Below are 21,433 nucleotides of genomic sequence, written 5' to 3' on the forward strand. Positions count from 1 at the left end.
TGGGGATAACATGTCCGTAATCAGTCTAATATGGTTGTCCTAACTGCTGAGAGGAGCTGCTACCATCAAGGTGGCTCATCTCATGATGTTGTTAATGTGTACATTGTTCTCTTGGTTCTGCTCCCTTCACTCAGTATCAGATCCTGTAACTCATTCCATGCTTAACAATCAAAATTAGTAAGTTGCCACTGAAAGTGGAGCACAACACTTTTGGGACATGCATGGTTTATGGAGGAAGTTATTTTGCTTAACTATGCAGGAGACATCTGTGAAAGATAACTTTTTCTAGAGAGACCAGAGGCACAGGAAAACAACTGAGGTTGTTAAACATAGTTGCACATGTAAGCATTAATGATTTCACAAACTAGGATGGAGACAGTGTAGTAGAGAGGATGTGATAGGATATTTAGTGAAGGTACAGTTAATAGGATTGGATCTAGGACCAAAGGGATTGAGGGATAAATCAAACATTTTAAAGTTAGCACTTCATGAAAATTATCAAATTTTAAATCCATATAGTTTAATGTAGACATAGCATGTTAAAATATTGATTTCACTGTGATATAACTAAAAGTGGTGTTTTAATACCCCAGAATAACATGGGAAGTGCTAATCTATCTGGTTTTGCCAACAAATTTTCAGACTCAAGTACATTTCTTTAAAAAAGGATAGTATGGAGCAGCTAGGTGCGTTGCAGTGAATAGAGTACCAGCCCTGGAGTCAGAAGTACCTGAGTTGAAATCCTGTCTCAGATACTTAGTAATTATCTAGTTGTGTGACCTTAAAGAAGCCACTTAACCCTCTTGCTTCTTAAATAAAAATTCTAAAAAAAGAATAAATAACAAAGATAATACTTTAGAAATAATTTGATAGGTATAGAGAAAAGTGAACTAGTTTATTTTACGAAATTTATCTTACAGAATAAAAAATAACTCTTGAAGCTTGAATTTGTCAAAACAAATTTTATTGGTGCCTTTGTTGTAACCAACAGACACACACACACACACACACACACACACCCTTCCTGTTTTCCAAAACAGTAAATAGAGTGAATATGCCAACTATGTTATATTGTCTCATTATTCTCTTACTTTTGTTCTACAAGAAGGGAAAATTGGACTTCATTATGACTTTAGGCACTAATACAATTAGTTGATAAACATTTAGCACTTATGTCAGCTAAAAATTCAGGGGGAAAAATGCAGGTCTCTGCCCTTAAGGAAGCTCATGGCCGTAATGAGGGAGACAGCATAGAAGTAGAAATAGGCTGCATGCAGAAAAGGAAATGATTATCAGAAGGAAGACATTAGAATTAAGAGGGGTTGGGTGAGAAAGGCTTTCTGTAGAAGATGGGATTTTAGTTGAGACTTAAAAAAGGCCAGGAAGATCAGTAGTTGGAATAGAGAAGGAATAATGTTACAGGGATGGGCGATTTTATATGTGAAATTGGGAGATGTAGGGGTCTAGGTTATGAAGAGCTTTAAAGGGAGTCACTGGACTTTATTGGTTAGGTGAGTGAGGTGACATAGTCACACCTTCAGGAAAATCAGTTAATAGGGAGATAACTGATGTAGACCTATCTGCCTGCTGACTTGTAGTCCAGTCCACGTGGTGAGGTCTCCTTATTAGAGTGGGGGCAGTATCAGAGAAGAGAAAAGGTTTAAATATAACAAGAGGTGGTGTGGCAGTGAAATCAGCATTTGGCAACAGATTGGATATAGGCCCGGAATGAATGATTTGAAATGGATAGCACCTAGGTTGTGAATCTGAGAAGCTAAGAGTATGAAAGTGCTTTCAGTAGTATTAGGAAACTCAGTAGCATTGAGGAGGAAAGAGTGAGTTTAAGCTATCCTGGGCACCTCCAGTTCAAGATGTTTGAAAAGCAGTTGGAGGTGAGAGTGGAGGTCAGCCTAGAGGTTAGGGAAGGAGAGTAGATTGAAGGATCACTAACAAGTTTGTTCAGGCATCAGACATGTCTGACTTTGACCCATTTGGAGTTTCCTTGACAAAGATGTGATTTGATTTTCCAGTTCATTTTATAGACGAGAAAACTGACTTGCCTCAGGGTTACAGTGTCTGAGGTTGATTTTGAATACAGAAAGGTAATTCTTCCTGACTGATTCCAGCAACTTGCCCTTAGTCAGCATCAAATGGCAATTAAATCTGTGGGAGATGATGAGATCGAGAGAAACACAGAAGGGGTCAGGACAGAACTCTGAGACATTGTCAGAGGTCATTGATCCCTATGAGGATCCAACAGAGGACAATGAGAAGGGGTAATTTGATTGGCAGGAACGTTCCTAGGAGAGTGGAATCTCAAAAAGCATAAGAAGAAAGTACCAAAGAAGAGAGTGATCAGCAGGGTCTAAGGCTTCAGAGAGGTCAGGGAGAAGGGAAGATTGTGTAAAGGCCACTGGATTTGACGTTAAGAGATCGTTAGTAACTTTGGTGAGGGTAAATTTCCTTGGAAGTTTTAAGAGGGTGAGGGGAGAGCAAGTAAAAAGCACCTATTGTAGATGCAAGTTTAGGCACAAATGGAAGAAAAAAATGTAAAATGAGATTAGGAATGGAAGGATTAAATGAGTTTTGAGTATGGGGAAAAACAATGGGCATGATTATAGGAACTGAAGGGCCAGTAGATGGGGAGAGAGAGCAATGATAAATCAGACTGGGGATGAGTAAGGAGGCAGTCTTGGAAGAGACTGGTAGAAGTTCTGCTTCCTTTTTTTTATAAAAGCTCTTATGTTACAATATTTTTCTCCTGGTTATACTTTTGGAAGGAATTTGTTTATTTTTTAAATTATCAGGGTATTTATTTTTCCCCCTTCTATTTACCTACTCACCATCAATTGGGAAAAAAATTTTCTTTAACTAAATAGGTAGGGGGCGGCTAGGTGGCCCAGGGGATAGAGCACCAGCCCTGGAGTCAGGAGTACCCAGCTCAAATCTGGTCTCGCACACTTAATTACCTAGCTGTGTAGCCTTGGGCAAGCCACTTAATCCTATTGCCTTGAAAAAAACCCTAAAAATAATGCAAATTCCTGCATTGGCCATATCCAAAAATGTATGTCTCATTCTCTATCTTGATCCTATCATCTCTTTCTGAAGATGAGGTAGCATGTTTCATCAAAGTTCTCTGGAATCATAATTGGTCATTTATTGAATTGATTAGAATTCTTATGTCTTTCATCATTGGCATTGTATAAATCATTCTCCGGTGTGGCTCATTTCGTATCTTTACCAGTTCATACAATTGTGTCTTCCTGGGTTTCCTCTGAGAAATTATATTCTAGATTTGTTCTTTTTAAATCATTCTTGGCCCATGTAAGAAACTTAATTTTTCCATCTATTCTTCTTTCCCTCCCCACCTACTACTTTGCCAGATGTCTTTGTTTTTCTTTGATACAAGATATTGTGACATTTGTTTAGGATTTTAGTGTTCACTGCTTGTTAGGTTAGAAGGTGGGATTCAGTTTAGGAAAAAATGCAGCTGGCACATATAGGAGGTTTTGATGGGTGTCAAGATTTTTTTTTCTCTTCAGTTTCAGTTGATGGAGCTACTAGGGACTACTTATCTGTAGGGGCTGGTGCCAGGTTTCATCTCCACAAGGATGACTGGTGGCAGGACTGGGAAGGGAAACACTGCTCTTGCTTTCTGGTTTCTTAGGCAAATATTTTTTGGGGTTTTTTTATGTTTGATAATTATTAAAGAGGTACCCTCATGGATTACTATAACTACAGACCTATGGCTCTCTTGTTTTTTAAACAAATGTTGATGTTGGCCAACTAATGGAAAGCTTGAAAATACACTACTGTGTATGCAATAGGAAAGGAGGAAAATATTTCATAAAAAGCACAGAGAAATGAGTGACTAGTACTAATTAGTATCATTCAGGATCAAAGACCTATAATATAAATTCTCTTTTTTTCTCTGTAAGTCAGTCAGGTTAAGTGACTTTTTCAAGGTCACACAGCAAGGTAATTAAGTGTTGGAGGCTGGATTTGAACTCAGGTCCTCCTGACTCATGGTGCATGCTCTATGCCCTATGCTACCTAGCTGCCCCAGATTCTCTTTTTAAAAGCTTATCCGTCCATTTCAGCTTCTTAGAAGTATGTTTAATGTATTATTTACAATTAAAACCCCCCTACGTAAAAAGCTAGAGTTTTTATAAAGAAACCATAGAAATGAAGGCACTGGAGTACAGTATCTTAACTCATTTTTAATAAAATAAAAAAATAAACTTTTTGGACATAAGATACATGATTAATTGGAGGATTAAGTCTTAGAGCAATCAATTTTTTATCTTACTGACTATATATATATACACACACACACATATAGATATGTATTCTCAAAATGGACTTGAAAATCTGTTTTTACTTGACAGTAATATTAATGATGCTGATATCTTCATAAGGTTTATCTGTTTTTGGATTGACTTTGACATTGGAAATTCTCTGGACAACTTCCATTCCTTTTGTTACTCGTCCAAATACTGTATGTTTGTTGTCAAGCCAAGGCTGTATCAGAGGAAAAAAGGAACATAAATATATATAATTCTTAAATTTGGTGATCTAGATTTCCACATATATATATATATTAGGCACTTCAATAAGCATATTTTAAATCTGGTAAAGATGTTTTAAGTTCATTTTTCATTACCAAAGGGCTCCTAAAATAGGAAGAAGATATTTATTTAAGAGAAACATAGATTTTTAAAGTATTAATCTAAAATCTGAAAAAAAGCCAATGCAAAATTCCTAGTTTAAGGACTACAGTGGCAGTTATGTGATTTCAAAATATCTTTTGAGAGTTTTATGCTGCTAGTAAGTAGTATAAATAATCTTGGAAATATGAATTTATATAAAACCTGCATATGGCAGCTTCTATCATATCTTTAGAAAAAAAGAATACTTAATTTCTATCTTAGAGCTTTCAAAAAAATTATTACAATGTAGTTATCACATTGTCACCTTTGATAAGCCTATCTCTTACCTCCTTTTAAAAGATAAATAAACTGCAACAATAAGATCAAGTTACTTGCCAGATCCTAGAGGTACCTAGAGGACACTACAAGTTCTCTGTAAATGCTCCATTTAATAGATCAATCTCCAATTCTATCCTAGGCCAGAAAAAGTTTTCATCACTATTAAGTCATCTAAAAATTGGTCACTTGAAAATTTATTTTAGCTGGTAGGATTTTTCCCTATGTGATATTTACAGTCTTTTATCATTTCACTTAATATTTTGCTGTCTTTACCAGATTATTTATTTAAACTTGATTTACAACAAAAACATACACATATGCCCATTCATGGCATTTATTGCAACTTACTGTTGGTACTACTGTTACAAAGAATTGGGATCCATTAGTATTGGCACCCGCATTAGCCATACTGAGTGTGTATGGTCTGTCATGTCTCAATGTTGAATGAAATTCATCTTCAAATTCTCCTCCCCATATGCTTTCACCTCCCATGCCTGTACCTGTTGGATCACCAGTCTGAATCATGAAACCCTTGATTAGGAAAAGGGAGAAGAATTAGGTTCAATTTCACATAAGCATACAGCAGAATTAACTAAATAGCAATTTTTTTCCTAAAGCATTATTTGTCAGCCATAAGTGATTTCTTAACCTACTTTTAAAAATTAAGCCACTTGACAGACTAATAAAAAAAAAGCTAAATAATGCCTGTTTGTGACTGATACTTACTTTTTCATCAATTCAGTTCAGTAGTTGTTTATTAAACTATACCTACATTTATGTAAATCATCTTAAAATTTACAAAGGCTTTTCACATATTTTATCTCAATCTTAACAATCTCTCTGAGTTAATAGAATAAGCATTATCTCCAGTTTACAGATTATGAATCTTGGGCTCAGAAAAGCCATTTAAGAGTCAAGATTTCGTTTTCAATTCTTCAATCTGCAAAGTCCCATATTTTTTATGTTCTACTACACTGCTGCCTTTACACAAAGCATTGTACTTGGTGTTAAAACTATATGATGCTATTAAGAGTTGTTAATTTTAATTATAATCAGAAATGTATAACATCTTATATACCCTTAGATATTGGGAAAATCTCTTGCAAAACAATGAAAACGATCAAAATTAACAATGTTATAGAACACATCAGCTTGGGAGGGTAAGCAATACAGTATACTAGGAAAAATGTTGGACTTTATAAATCAGTCTTAGATCAAACTTTGAGTAAAATTGTCAGATTCAAGGAAGGACTAGATCTTTGAAGTTCTTTCTTGCTTTATGAATCAGTTAACTAATGATTAATGTATTAATTCATCTTAACAAGCTCCAATTAAGTATATATAGAGAAATGAAAGTTCATTTATGTTAGATTTTACTTACTCCTTTTATGAAGTGAAAAATTACAAACCCTCACCAAGGTTCATAGATTTAGATTTTTGAAGGAATCTTAGTAACCATCTAGTTTGCATTTAGTATTTTCTCATTTTATAGATAAGGAGCAAAAGAACCCAGAGGTTTAATGATTTGTTGAAGGTAAGCAAAGCCCAGTGTCCTTTCCAGGGAGCTGTAGTCTGAAAGGTATGAATGAGCTAGGGGAAAGAATGGACTACCTATGATGTCAGATGAGGTTTCTTCTTTCTCCCATGGCCCTCTCCCCCAAACTATCATTTTAACATCTTTCTATTTGTTCCTGACCTTGTCTTGTCACCCTGCTTTCCACCAAACTTGAATGCTGTCCTCAAACAATCTTAAGTCTGTACTTCAGTGTTTCTCTGTCAATCACTGAACCCTACACTAATGTGACTACTCTGGTAATCTCAGTTTTTTGGCAAACCACATATACCAGTTCAATCATTACATGAGTTTAATTCTAATCTTGTTGATTGACAGTTATATGTCTTATTTGCTCAATTTCAATGGAAGGTCTTCAAAACAGCAACCATTCTTTTTTACCTGAAATCTTAAATTTGTATTTTACCTTGATAATACGATGAAATGTATGTCCGTTGTAATAACCATTTCTGCTGTGAACACAGAAGTTTTCCACTGTTTTAGGACACCTAAAAAGATACATTATTAAGTATAATCTAAGTAATTCTAAAATATTCCAAAAAAGTATTCATAAATTTAAATTCATCAATCAAAATCTGTAAATCATATTTTTTCTGTTCCCAGATGATTTGAAAAAGGTTCAGACCTGGAAAGTAGAAAAAAATATTTTCTCACTCTTTTATCCCATTAGCTTAGGCTTTATGCTTATTGAGGAGCTGCTTCCTATACAGACAAAATACTAGACCATCTCCAGAAATGCAATTTCATAACGTTCATTAGCAGATAAAGTCATGTTCAAAAGAGGTAGGTGGAGCCAGAATAATTCCTTTAAAAATAGCTCAATAACACTATCTTTATATAGTCATTGCAAAAGGCCAGAGGTTTGACTTTCCATCAAAAAATGTAGTGGTTCCTTTTGCCTCCTAATGCTCTCCATAATCAAAATGTAATCCACTTCTGCAGCCTGTATTTCATAATATTCCTTTCCTATACTGTATGTTCTATTCTAAACAAACTAGGTTAAGAGCTGTGCCCTGATGTGAATATTTGCAACCTGGGGGGAAGGAAGGACTAATAAAGTATACACTGTATCTTTGGTCATTGGCAATCTCCCCAAGACTGTGGACAATCTCATTTTTGCCTTTGTAATTCAAATGCTTTGCACATAATAGGCACTTAATATTTGTTGAATTGAATTAGCTCTTCCCCTTCTCTCCACTATAAACTAAGTAGATTGAAAACAAGAGTCTGCAAGATTGTCAGAAAGATCTTGGGGACAAAGACTTTGATAACAATCTAGACTAAAATACAGTGAAAGACATTGCCTGGGCATCTTTAATTCATTTGCCATCTGCTTGTATAACGGGGGTGGTGGTGGTGGTGGTGGTAGGGTGTTTATAATTGTCTAAGTACCTTTAAGTACCTTTAAAATGAGAATTTACCGTATAGCAAGATGACTACCTAATTGAATGCTATATGCTAATATCCCAGGAACAGAACTGCTTTTAGCATTGTAGATTCAAATTCCTGAAAATATTAATATCTAAGTTAAGTAAAAAACAGCAGAATTTACACATCTTCAGGGATAATCTAGTCCTACCCAAGCTGACCCTCTTATAAAGAATGATTTATCGACCTGCTCAAAATCACAATGAACTCAAATCCCATGATTCTTTCTACTATTTCTCATATAAATATGCTTTGTTTTACCACTTCTGAGACCTCAGTGATAGTTTTAGAATTCTGTCTCAATATAAATAACAAAGGTAAAATTTGCATTTTGACAGCTTGTCTTGCCTGTTACAATAACAAAAAATAAACTAACAAAGTTTTTTAAACCAATTCAAAGAATCAATGTTTTTCAAGCATACTGCAGAAGTTATTTCTTTTCTATCTGTAAATATATAAATAGCTCAGCTCTCTCAGCTAAACAATGATATGGTTAATTTAGAAATTCAGAGCAAGAAAAATACTCTTATGGAGCTACCTTGAGATTAAAATTCATGAGAAAGCTACAAAATCTTAGGAATTAAATATATAAATAAAAATATTTTTTAAAAGTCTCAATTTACTGGGTGCTTATTCTGTCATCCTTACTGCTTCCTCAAAAATTCAACTGATATGGGCAGCTAGGTGGCGCAGTGGATAGAGCACCGGTCCTGAAGTAGGAGTACCCAAATTCAAATCAGACCTCAGACACTTAATAATTTACTTAGCTGTGTGGCCTTGGGCAAGCCACTTAACCCCATTTGCCTTGAAAAAAAAAACCCTAAAAAACCCCCAATAGTTTTTACCTCCACTATTAAAAACAAGAGCAATGGAGCATCCCATCTTTAATTAGCAAAGGGCCTGCCATATAGCAGACATTTAATAAATTCTTATTGATTTGACCTACTCTGATCATCAAGGAACTTCAAATTACTAATATTTGATCTAAACATTTTTGACCTGTTAATGCTGTCAGTTTCTACCACTTATATTTAAAATAGTGCTTTCCTTTATTTGTCTTCTACTGCTTCTTAGAAGCTACAAGTTCTAGTGCTCTGGGCTTCAGTTAAGTCTATCCTACCCAAACATTCCCTTTATGAATTTATACATGTAAATCATTTTCCCAAGGACATGCTTTTGTGGGGGGAGGGGGAATCTAAAATGAGATGGAAAGTCATTAACATTACAGTAACATTTATATAGTGCTTTAAGTTTTGCAAAATGTTTTTCTTGAAGTGAATAAAGCAGATGGTACAATATTATCTCCATTTTACAGATGAAAAAATTGAGACTGAAAGGTCAAATGAGTTGTTCAGGATCACACAAGTGTGAGACAACATTTAAACCCAGGTCAAATCTTTTCAATCCTTCACTATCCACTGTACTGTTCTGCCTTTCCAATTATTCCCTTCTCTTTTTATTCTATTTTTTCCTTTGTATTCTGGAAAACAAACAATGAAATCTAGATAAGAAATTACAGCTTCCAAAAATCTGAACTGAACTCCTCTCAACTTCTTCAAATCTATTTCTTTACCGTTTATGCTAGCTGCTGGCCCCAGTGACAGCCTGAACACCACTCTCACTAAAAACTGTTCTGACTCCAAACTCAGAGTCCTGTCACTGAAGCCTGATCCTCACCCTTACTCTAATTTTTGGCCTTTGTTCAATCTATTGATCCTGCATCCTTTGCATTTACCACAAGTCTGAAAGTTGTGTTTCAGCAATAGTCTCATTAGAATCCTAAGATGACAACCATCCGGCAAAACTGGTTCATCTCTACTCTATCCTTTTTCTGTTCCTTTGCCATTTTGCCAATATATCCTGATCATTATCATGGAAAGCACACTTGCCTTGGAAATAATGAAACTTGGAGTCCCAGTCCTTTCTACTCCTGGTTCAGACAAGAGCTAGCCAGGAAACAAAGATAATTTAACTACATTTGAGTGTAACTTAGTGGCTTCATCTCTACAATGTGAGTACTGGAGTAAATGGTCTTTAAAATCCTTTCCAGGTTTAATGTTTCATGAGTCTACTTTTCTATTTGTACCCTCCAACTATTCATTGTACATGCATTCTATGCTTCAGCCAAACCCTTCATTTTCCTCCCCAAACATGGTATCTCTTTCTGTTCTAGATAATGCTTTCTGACACCATTCTTGTTAAATCCTACTTATTCCCAAAGCTAGCTGAAATAGCACCTTTTCCATGACTTCTCCCACCTCCGACCCTGAAAGCCAGCTGTAATTTCTCCCCCCATCTTAACTTCTATAACCCTTTGATTCTAATGTTTTTTGATGTTACCACTATATTTTGATGTTATTTTTCATTTCTCTAGAAGACTGGAACTGGGTCTTACTCTTTTTATTCCCTAAAGCAATTTGGTCAAATGTCTTATACAAGGCAACAAAACATTTACTTGATCAAATTCATTTTATTTCCCTGTAGCTCCTAGTTCTGTGTTCTACACATGGCAGATACTCAGTAAAGGCTTAATGAATACATACAATATTCTGCTTTCTCCTCCCTTGCTTTTAATAACTACTACATAATTTCTTTGAAATGAACTCACATTGTCATTTCTTCATATTACTAGGCACAAAGTCTTAATTGTTCTGATATATCAGAACGTGTCAATTTCATTTCATGATTGAATTGGTAATTCAGATAGAATAACTTGATGTGAATCACATCTACTCTAACAAATACCAATAGAAAGCCCCTAAGCTGTAGATAACAGCACATTTATTTGAAATAATCTCTAAAATGCCACCTAACAAAATGTGCATTTTTAAAATTAATTAATGCCCCCCCAAAGTTTACCTATGATGAAAAATATTAATACATACTCAACAGGAAAAAGCTTTATGTGACTATCTCCCATGCTTGTATGAATCTCCCATACTTGTATGAATATGTGCATTTTTAAAATTAACTAATGCCCCAAAAGTTTACCTATGATGAAAAATATTAATACATACTCAACAGGAAAAAGTTTTATGTGAATATCTCCCATGCTTGTATGAATAATGGCACTATCCGAAACTCGTTTGGGTCCTTCAGCTTGTGTGGCTGCCATCACCTCCTCTTTAGATGGTTTCTCGTTAAACACATCTCGGTCAGAATCTGCACTTTTTGTATCTTCAGGTTCCCGTTTGGTGAACTAACAAAAAATAATTTTTCTTTTAGCTTTATATTTTCATATCAATAGTAGTATAGTTTCAACTGCCCAATGCTAAAAAAACCACATTTTAATTTATTAAGAATATAGACAAAATAATATCTTTTGTCTGCCTTCTTTAATCAAAATAGATAATTCTAAGAAAGGAACGAAAATGGAATTTAGTGTTGTAGAGAGAAATGTCCTCTCTGCTTCATGTGAGCATTATTGCCACACTGTACAGTTCATACTAGAAAGCAGTTGTGAACAACTCAAAAATAAGGGTTTATATTTCTTTTTGAGTTGGTCCCAACTATTTCCTAGTATGAATTGTACAGTATGGCAGTAATGCACATATGAAGCTGAGCAAAACACATATTGGCATTAAGTTCATGATATTTCTAGTCATTTTGTTAAATATTTCCTAACTAAAAGTTGCCCTGGGGAAGGTTGTGGGCTGGATTCAGTGCATGTGTTTGACACTGCTTTGTGATGAACCATGAGGCTGTCATGAAGGATAAGATTTGGGCAGTCTTATAGTCCCATATATTTTTCTTCTGTGGATTCCCAAGAGGCAAAGACTGAAAACTAAGTAACTATTAAGGAACTCCAAAGCATTATAATTTCTCTTGGCCCATAGCAGGTGACCAGTAGAACCACAGGAATATGAAGGGAATGACCCTTTTATGGTTAAGGGAATTCTGCTTGCCCATCCTGTCTCTGCTCTTTTGTGGCATCCTTTTCAAACTAGTCAAGTATTTAGAGTGAAGTGCTGAAGGTTAAGCTAAAAATCGTGACCTATTTTCTGACACTATAATTATGTTGAATTGATCAGATTTCTGCAGTTATTTTTAGCTATTTGACTATAGATTTTTATTTATATTCTATACTCCTACCCTAAATAAAATTTTAAAATCCAAATGCACAACAAGAATGCTCACTGGTACCTAAGAAAAGCCTCTAGTACATTAGGTGGATCTTCACAGAAGAATCCATGAAAGAACATGATCAAGGGGGCGAAGCCAAGATGGCAACTAGAGAGTAACTTCTCTTAGAAGCTCTCTCATGAAACTTTGAAACTAAGGACTCTAACTAAACTTTCGAGACAGAACCCACAGAGGGATCCAATGAGGCAGTTCTCCTACTCAAGGTAACCTGGAAAAGAGCAGAAAAGTTCTCCCTGGAGTCGGAGGGGCGGCCCACCAGAGCGAAGGAACTTCAGTCTCCTGGAGGCAGCCCCAGGGCACTGGGAGCCCCAGCTCAGAGCAGGAAGTCTCCTGAGCTATGCCCCCGAGGGGCACCAGGCACAAATTGGGGGAACAGTGGGGGGACCTCTGCCAGAACCAGCACATGAAACAAAGCCCTGAGGGCACACAGCTAGCAATGTGGTCTTTCAGCAGCCCAGATCCAGAAACATAAACAGGCAGAGCCAGTAAGCAGGAGCCCCCAGGGCATGAGCCCACTGAACCTAGGGAGGGGAGTGAAGAGAGAGACTGAAGAGCTCTGTCCTCTGCCCCTGGAACAGGACTCTGGGGCTCTGACCACATTCAGATACTGATCCCAGTCTAGGCCTCCCCCACCTTAGCCCCATGGCAGAGGGGGGTGCTTATGGTCATTCACAGACCAGGAGGGAGGACAGAGCCTCACACACTGAGACCCTTGTGGGAGTGCCCCAAAAGCTCAGGAAGCACCCCAAAACCAGGCTCAGGCTGGGAAAATGAGCAAGCAGAGAAGAGGAATACCATTGAGAAGTACATTATCTATGATCCCAAGAAAGATCAATATACTCAGTCTGAAGATGAGGAAGCACAAGCGCCTGCATCTAAAGACTCCAAGAAAAACAGAAATTGGGCTCAGGCTATGACAGAGCTCAAAAAAGACATTGAATATCAAATGAGGGAGTTAGAAGAAAAACTGGGAAAAAGAAATGAGAGATGCAAGAAAAACATGAAAATGAAGTCAGCAGCTTAGTCAAGGAAATCCAAAAAAATGCTGAAGAAAATAGCATGCTAAAAACCAGCTTAGTCAAATGGATAAAACAGTTCAAAAAGTTATTGAGGAGAAGAATACTTTAAAAAGCAAAATTGGCCAGATGGAAAAAAGAGATAAGAAAGCTCTCTGAGGAAAACAAATCCTTCAGACAAAGAATAAAATTCAGGGAGATTGATGAATATACGAGAAACCAGGATTCATTACTTCAAAACGAAAAAAATGAAAAATTAGAAGAAAATGTGCAACATCTCATTGAAAAAACAACTGATATGGAAAACAGACTTAGGAAAGATAATTTAAAAATTATTGGAATACCTGAAAGTCATGATCAGGAAAAGAGCTTTGACATCATTTTCAAAGAATTACTACAGGAAAATTGCCCTGATATCCTAGAAGCAGAGGGCAAAATAGAAATGGAGAGAATCTACCGATCCCCACAAGAAAGAGATCGCAAAAAACCAACCCCTAGGTATATTATAGCCAAATTCCAGAACTCCCAAGACAAAGAGAAAATATTACAAGCAGCCAGAAGGGACACAATTCAAATATTGTGGAGCTGCAGTCAGGATCACACAGGACTTAGCAGCAACTATATTGGAAACTCATAGGGCTTGGAATATAATATTCCCGGAAGGCAAAAGAGCTTAGAATGCAACTGAGAATCAACTACCCAGCAAGGCTGAATGTCCTCTTCCAGGGAAAAAGATGGACTTTCAATGAACCAGGGGAATTTCAAATGTTCCTGCTGGAATGGCCAGAGCTGAACAGAAGGTTTGATCTTCAGATACAGGACTCAGGTGAAGCATGGAGATTGAAGGAGAAGGGGAAAATATGAGGGACTTAATGATGATGAACTGCATATATTCTTGCATAGAAAAATGACACTGATAATACTCATATGAACTTTCTCAGTTAATAGAGCAGGTAGAGGGAGCTTTTATAGTTGAAGCACAGAAGAAAGCTGAATTTCAAGATAAAATATGGTGTAAAATGGAGTCAATAGAGAAAAGGGAAATGTAATGGGAGAAAGAAAAAGGAGAGGGGGAATAGGCCAAGATATCTCATATAATAAGTTTTTTCTTTATTACAATGAGCTATTGCAATGATACAGAAGCGGGGGAAGACAAGGGGGAATGAGGGAATCTTTGCTCTCATCAGAGGTGGCTGGGAGAGGGAACAGCATATATACTCAATGGGGTACAGGCAGCTGGAATAAGAAGGGGGGGCAGGGGGAAGGGGGGGATGTGAGTGATGGAGGAGAGGATGGACCATGGGGTGAGAGTGGTCAGATATAACACATTTTTACTTCTTGCAAGGGGCTGGGATTGGATAGCCTGTCTGGGACCATAGGGCCAGGTGGATGCTGGGCCTAAGGGGTGGTATGGGGGCTCGGGGCCTCTTGGCCCCAGGACCAGGGATCTGTCTGCTGCGCCATTCAGCTACCCTACAGAAGAGTCAGAGTGAAAGGAGAGAGAGAATATAGTACATGGTAGTGGAGAAATACGAAAGGAGGGAGTTGTGATCAGCAATGGCAACTGTGGAAAAATATGGAAGTAACTTTTGCGATGGACTTATAAAGAATGTAATCCACCTGCAACAGAGCTGGTGGTGATGGAACAAAGACTCAAGCACATTTTTTATTATTATTTTGGGGGGGTGCAGGGCAAATGGGGCTGGGTGGCCTGCCTGGGGCCACATAGCAGGGTGCTCTTTGGTTGTCTGAGGCCAGATTTCGACCTGGGTGCTCCTGGCTCAAGGGCCAATGCTCTATCTGCTACCCCTACTATTATTACTGTTTTATTTTGGATCTTTTTCCCCCCTTTTTTTGGTTTTTGCAGGGCAGTGGGGTTGAGGTGGCTTGCATGTCACATGGATGGGTGACTGTTGGGTATATGGGGCCAGATATGGGCTTGGGTGCTCCTGGCTCCAGGGCTGGTGCTCTGTCCATTGTGCCACCTGGCCATTATCTACAATTATTACTATTATGTTTTTATTTTAATTGTTTTCTCTCCCCTTTACTTTATTGCTCAAGTGAGTCTATATTTTTTTGGGGGGGAGGGGGTATTCTGTTTACCCTTAAACAAGAATACTTTATTAATGTATAAAAAAATCATTTGTACAAAAAGAATAAATATTTTTTAAAAAAAGAACACGATCAAGACTAAAATAGGATGAAAGGCATATATCAATGAGATAATAGCTTCCTTTAAACTCAGAAACAAATTCAGGTACCAAATATTAGCTAGTCCTGCAAAGCAGAGACACAGTAACAAAAGGCATCATCAATTTGGAATAGCAGTTTCCTTCTGACCCATTACAGAGGACATAAAACTGATGAAAAAAAAAACAGTAAAAAGCACTGATATCAGGTCATATTGATATGTTAAAATATGAAAATGAACTGAACAGATAGTCATAAAATGGGATAGATTAGAAACTAAACTTTTTAGGCAGATCAAGAGAATAATGTCAACAGTTTCTAAATGTTAACTATTTGACAAAGTTGATCATGTTATCCTTATGGATGAGGTAAAAAAATGGGCCTAATACCCTTTACCCTAATACCCACTACTGGGTCTATACCCTTAAGAGATTATGAAAAAGGGTAAAAACATCACTTGTACAAAAAAATTCATAGCAGCCCTGTTTGTAGTGGCAAAGAATTGGAACCTGAGTGAATGTCCATCAATTGGGGAAATGGCTTAACAAACTGTGGTAAATGTATGTAATGGAACACTATTGTTCTATTAGAAACCAAGAGGGATGGGAATTCAGGGAAGCCTGGAGGGATCTGCATAAACTGATGCTGGGTGAGATGAGCAGAACCAGAAAAACATGGTTCACCCTAACAGCAACAAGGGGGTGATGCTCAACCTTAATGGACTCGCTCATTCCATCAGTGCACCAACCTGGGACAGTTTGGGGCTATCTGCAATGGCAAATACCATCTGTATCCAGGGAAAGAAATGTGGAGTTTGAACAAAGACCAAGGACTATTACCTTTAATTTAGGGAAAAAAACTGACATCTGATCTTGCTATCTCTTATACTTTATGTTTCTTCCTTAAGGATATGATTTCTTTCTCATCACATTCAATTTGGATCAATGTATACCATGGAAACAATGTAAAGATTAACAGAATGCCTTCTGTGGGATGTGGGGGAGGGACGCAAGAATGGAAAAATTTGTTAAAACTCAAAATAAATAAAATCATTCAAAAAAAAAAAGTAAAATGGGCCTAGAGATACTAGTACAGTTTACATGAATTGAAAACTAGCAGAATGATGAAATTCAAAGAAGTCATTAATTAATGATTCAGAGTAAATTTGAAAGGAGTTATCTAGCAGAATCTCCTAGGGGTTTAGCATGATTCTGATAAATATTTTATCAATTTCTTTGATAAAAACTTAAATGGGGCAGCTAGGTGGTGGACAGGATAGAGTACTGGCCGTGGAGTTGGGAGGACCTGAGTTCAAATTCGACCTCAGACACTTAATACTTAGTGTGACCTTGGGTAAGGCACTTAACCCCATTGCCTTGCAAAAACAAAAACAAACAAAAACCATAAATGCCATGCTTATTAAATTTTATATGACACAAAGCTGGGAAGGTGAGAAAGTCAAGATTCTAAAAGATCCTGAGTGAATACAATTATGGGCCAAATCTGATCAAAGGAAATTTAAGAAGGATAAATTCTTATACTTATATTAAAAAGTAGGTTTTACTGGCGTAAAGATGGGGGGAAGATTTGACTAGACAAACTGTTCATCTGAAAGTGATTTGGAAGTTTTTAATGGACTACCAGCTCAATGAGTCAGTGCTGTGACATGGCAATCAAAATAACCATGTAAACTTAAGCTGCTTAAAGAGAAGTAGCATATAGAAGGAGGTAATATTACCAATATACTTTACTCTATTCAATCACGTAAGTACTGGGATCAGTTCTGGGCACTTTACTTTAGAAAAGTCACTGGTAAAATGACCAGAGTACAGAGGATGACAATCAGAACAATAAAGTATCTCAAAATCATGTCCTATGAGGATCAACTGAAAAAGTTCGGAATGTTTAGTTTGGAGAAGACTGATGTAAACAGAGATTAGAGCTGTTTTGTTGGTCACTGGGACAGGACAAGTAGCCAAAGGTACAAGCTGCAGAATGCATATTTCAAGTTGCATGGATCAATTTCTTTGATCTAAGGAAATTTTCTTAACAAGACTCAACTAGAAGTGGAATGACATGCCTTTGGAAGCCTGGGGATGCCCCCCCCCCACTATATATCTTCAAGAAAAGACTGGGCAAGTACTTAGCAGGTAGTTTAAGGAGAAAATTATTGTAAACGCATGAAACAGACCATTCTTCTTGAGGCTCTTGAGATGGATCTTAATAATACCACATACCATATAAAATCGATTCTTTTTGAAAGATGTACAAATTATTGTCGGATCAGCTTGGATATTCTGAAGAACAGGGTTTTCAGATGCTTTCATCTCTATAGTAGTTGCAGAAAGATGTTTCTTGGCTACCCCTTGGAACAAAGCCAATTGCATCACCCTAATATTTTCTTGTTTGCCAAGTATACGCACACATCTGTAAGATATAAAAATATATTATTATTTCGAAGTAAATGTTATCTTCTTAAGTGATATGAGAACCATGGGGCAAAAATATAAAAGCAGTTATTTTATCATAGGAAATGACTGCTGAAAGGTAAAATTGCTGTTCTCTTTGTCTTTTACACCCTCCTAAATCACTCAATTTTAAACTTTTTCAAAGTCTGAGGGCTTTCAGTTTTACAAACAGTTCTCACTTTCATTTGGGTAGTTTTTAACCTCTTTCCATTCCAACTTTTCTGTAACCCTCTAGGGTTTTTGTACTGCCAAAAATTGCAATGTAAACTATTTTATAATATTCAGGAATGAATAGAATAGGATTTTTTTTTTCATAAGACATATTTTTCATTCAGTTGACAGTATCTGATTGTGGCCAGTCTGCACTAAGAAGTTAACTATTTGCACAAAAGGCTTCTTGTGGTTTCAAGCATTTTAACTTCTGACTTTATTTCTAGCAAGCCAAAATGCTGAATTCTGTGGTTAGGATTTTTGGCAATATATTACGTGAAAAGTTTTATTTACAGCTTAATTTAAATCAATAATCCAAAGACAGACTGAAGCTTGTTTTTAAAAGAAAAACAAAAAATAAAAAAATCCAAATCTAAAATATTAAGCATATCCTTTTACCATTGCTTTTTTACACATGTGGATGGAAAATTTTTACATGACATTATATACAACAGAAATACCAGAAAGGGAAGTCATAACATTTGGTTAAGTTTAGGCATTTGGTCCCAATCCACTTGGTTTTTGGGCAAGTAAAGCTCCTATTGTTTTTTCTGAGAAAGGATAGAATAATTTTAAACTACTTTAAATACAAAAAAAGAAACATAATTTATATTAAGACTTACCGGTTTGTTTCTACATTTATGACTTTAATGCCCAACATTGTTCCATAGAGTACAAAGTGTCCAGTTTCATCAAAAATTATATTAATTAGCCTCACTGCATCCACCTTCTCTAGCTCACGCTCCACAGCCATCCGTCGTCCAAATTCCATGTCAGGTAGTTGTTGTCTCATCTGCTGCAGCTCGGTAAACATCTACAAAACAGTCACTTCTTAGGGGATAGCAATAAACAAAGAAGTCTTTACTGCTTGAAGCAGAGCCCTAGAAGTTTACTTTTTAGGAATCTTTGCAAGAGGTTTAACACAGCATAACCTGAGCTTTGGGAGAAACCTATGCTGTGGTGGGTTCAATATAAAAAGAATTAGGATTGACCAGTTTACAAATGAGTATCCTGAAGCATAGAAGGTTTAAATGATCTACTCAAGGTGATTCAAGACACTCAGATTGGCAGAACTGGACTTGGAATCAACAGACTTCTCACCCCAGCTTTATGATTATTTAACTTCTCTGTACCCGTTTCCTCATCTGCAATATGGATGGATTAATAGTTTGATTACCTTCTTTATAAGATTTCTTTTATATATTATTCTCTCAGATGAATTATCTCATAAATCTTAATTTGCTATTTTAATGTTATTTTATCACAGTAAGTAGAACTTGAAATTATTTTTTTCAGAACCCAATCCACTGCTCTATTCACTAAAATATGACCTAAACTATTTCTTATGAATGTGGTTTTATGCATTTCCTAAGGTAGGTTTTTAACAGGAGACATTTCAGAAGTAGTAGTTACATCTAAACCACTGCTCTTCAAGTCCTTTAGTTTGTGTTGGCAGATAGATGGATATCCTGGCACTACTCTTTGCCAGCTTCCCAAAGGACACTACAGTCTCTGATTCACATTTCTATCCTTTGACCAATCAATGCATCACTGGACAGCCTACTGCCAAAATAGGAAAATTCCATCATAGTTTTTTATTGCAGCTGAAAAAATTAGACAGAGGGCATAGGTTCCTTGGTGCAGACTAGGAAAGGACTTTAGTCTTCTTCATTGATATATGAATTATTTTAAAATTAGATATATCAAAAAAAAATCTTAAAAGCTCTTTCTTCCTCTTCTCACCCTGACCTTTTCTGGAAATGCTCCTCACATTTTAATGTTAGTAGGAAGGGCAGCAAAAAATGGAATTTCCCAAAGCTGAAATGAATGAGGTATGTTTATTATGCTGTGAGCATAACGAGAACTAGAAGTATCTTATAAAATCCAACCAACCCTGATGTCTAAGTGTCTGTGATCTTGGGGGCACAAGAAAATGGCACTTGAAACCTTAGTACATGTTTTATGACTTAGTTTGTCAGAGTGATCCAGAATAATCCGTCCCTGCTCCATTGTAACTTTGAGTCAGGACTAGTTTATATAAACAACTGTGGCACCCATTGAACACTCTGGCAAACTAGAGAAGTCTTAGTTTCTTGCTTCCAGACCTGGAGCTAATCACAAAGACTCCATCATCAATGCTTTTCTACCCTACAGTTAGCAAAGCATATATCTACTTATCGAATTTTTTTCTCCAGACTTCAAGCTTTACATTGTAAACGTTATATATTTACATATTACAAATTCTGTAATAACCAATGTTACACTTTCTCCCCAGATCTGGGCCTCTTATTTCTTTTCAGAATATATCTAATTTTTTTCTTCTATGGTATTTTATGGTATACATTATTCCACTTGATCTTTTAAACACCCCTGAGAGGTAGATATTATTATTACACCTATTTTCCAGTGAGACTCAAGGAATTCAAGTAGATTGCCCAGATTATTCATGTAGCTAGTACACAACTAAGGTTACATTCAAAGCCAGAGTTTTTGATTCCAAGTCCATTATTCTATCCACGACACCATATAAATTCTATTTAAATTTCTTTTTTCCTGAGAATAATATTTAAACTGCAAGCTATCAGGGAATCACTAAGGAGCAAAAATAAAGGCACAGTGAGATCTGTAAGACATAGGATTGAATCTCAGCATGTGAAACCTATTAGCTGTATGAACCCAGGATCAGAGATGGAGCACTGAAAGTATGGGAAGCCATTTAACTACTCTGGGCTTCAGTTTCCTCATCTTTGAAATAGGGATAAGACCACCTGTATAGTATGTAGCTTACAAGGTTGATGTGAGGATGAAATGTTATTTATAAACTTTTAAGTGATCTATGTAAACTGTCATTCAGACCTGTTTTGTTAGATTTCAATTAATAATAGCTAACTTAGCCTTTGACAGTTAAAGAAAGAGCCAAAGGGTGATTTTTTTTTCTTTAACATAAGTTACTTAAGAAAAAAAAAGATTATACATTTATTTTGGTGTTTTCCAAATATTTGTCTAAAGATGATTTTGGCAGGACACTTACACCAGAAATGACATTCTCCATCTATTACTACTTGCAACCATAATAAATTTTAATGCTTTTCATAAAACTCCAAGAGGGATATAAGCATGATTAATTTATCCCCAAAATTGCATTACAAGATACTGTTATACTATATACATTAATACTATAAGAAACCAGCTCTAATATCCTCAAATATTTCAAGCACTTAAGTTTACAGCATAGAATTTTTTTTTTAATTCTGAACTGAGAAAACCTTTTTCTTCTCCAATTAATCTCTACTTTCTATCTAACAAATGTACCTCTATGGTCATCAGAGGGGACCAGGGAAGAAGAGTATAGATGGGTGCAATATAAATTTTATATAAATGTAACACTACTAGAAAAACAGTGCTTCACTACATGCT

General features: G+C 36.3%; 1 protein-coding gene across 1 annotated transcript in view; it reads right to left on the minus strand.

The window, feature by feature from the left end:
- Positions 1-4,200: 4,200 nt before the first annotated feature.
- The window catches only part of PPWD1 (peptidylprolyl isomerase domain and WD repeat containing 1), a 30,614-nt gene continuing 13,381 nt past the window's right edge, over positions 4,201-21,433 (minus strand). The window contains exons 6-11 of the mRNA XM_074202864.1: positions 18,640-18,830; positions 17,576-17,765; positions 11,007-11,188; positions 6,968-7,049; positions 5,337-5,519; positions 4,201-4,521 (exon numbers count right to left, since the gene is read on the minus strand). Of these exons, the coding sequence (XP_074058965.1) occupies positions 4,378-4,521; positions 5,337-5,519; positions 6,968-7,049; positions 11,007-11,188; positions 17,576-17,765; positions 18,640-18,830 (972 nt within the window). The 3' untranslated portion in view covers positions 4,201-4,377. The remainder of the gene's footprint in view (positions 4,522-5,336; positions 5,520-6,967; positions 7,050-11,006; positions 11,189-17,575; positions 17,766-18,639; positions 18,831-21,433) is intronic.

This window comes from Macrotis lagotis, chromosome X (genome assembly GCF_037893015.1).
Source record: "Macrotis lagotis isolate mMagLag1 chromosome X, bilby.v1.9.chrom.fasta, whole genome shotgun sequence".
Taxonomy (NCBI): Eukaryota; Metazoa; Chordata; class Mammalia; order Peramelemorphia; family Peramelidae; genus Macrotis; species Macrotis lagotis.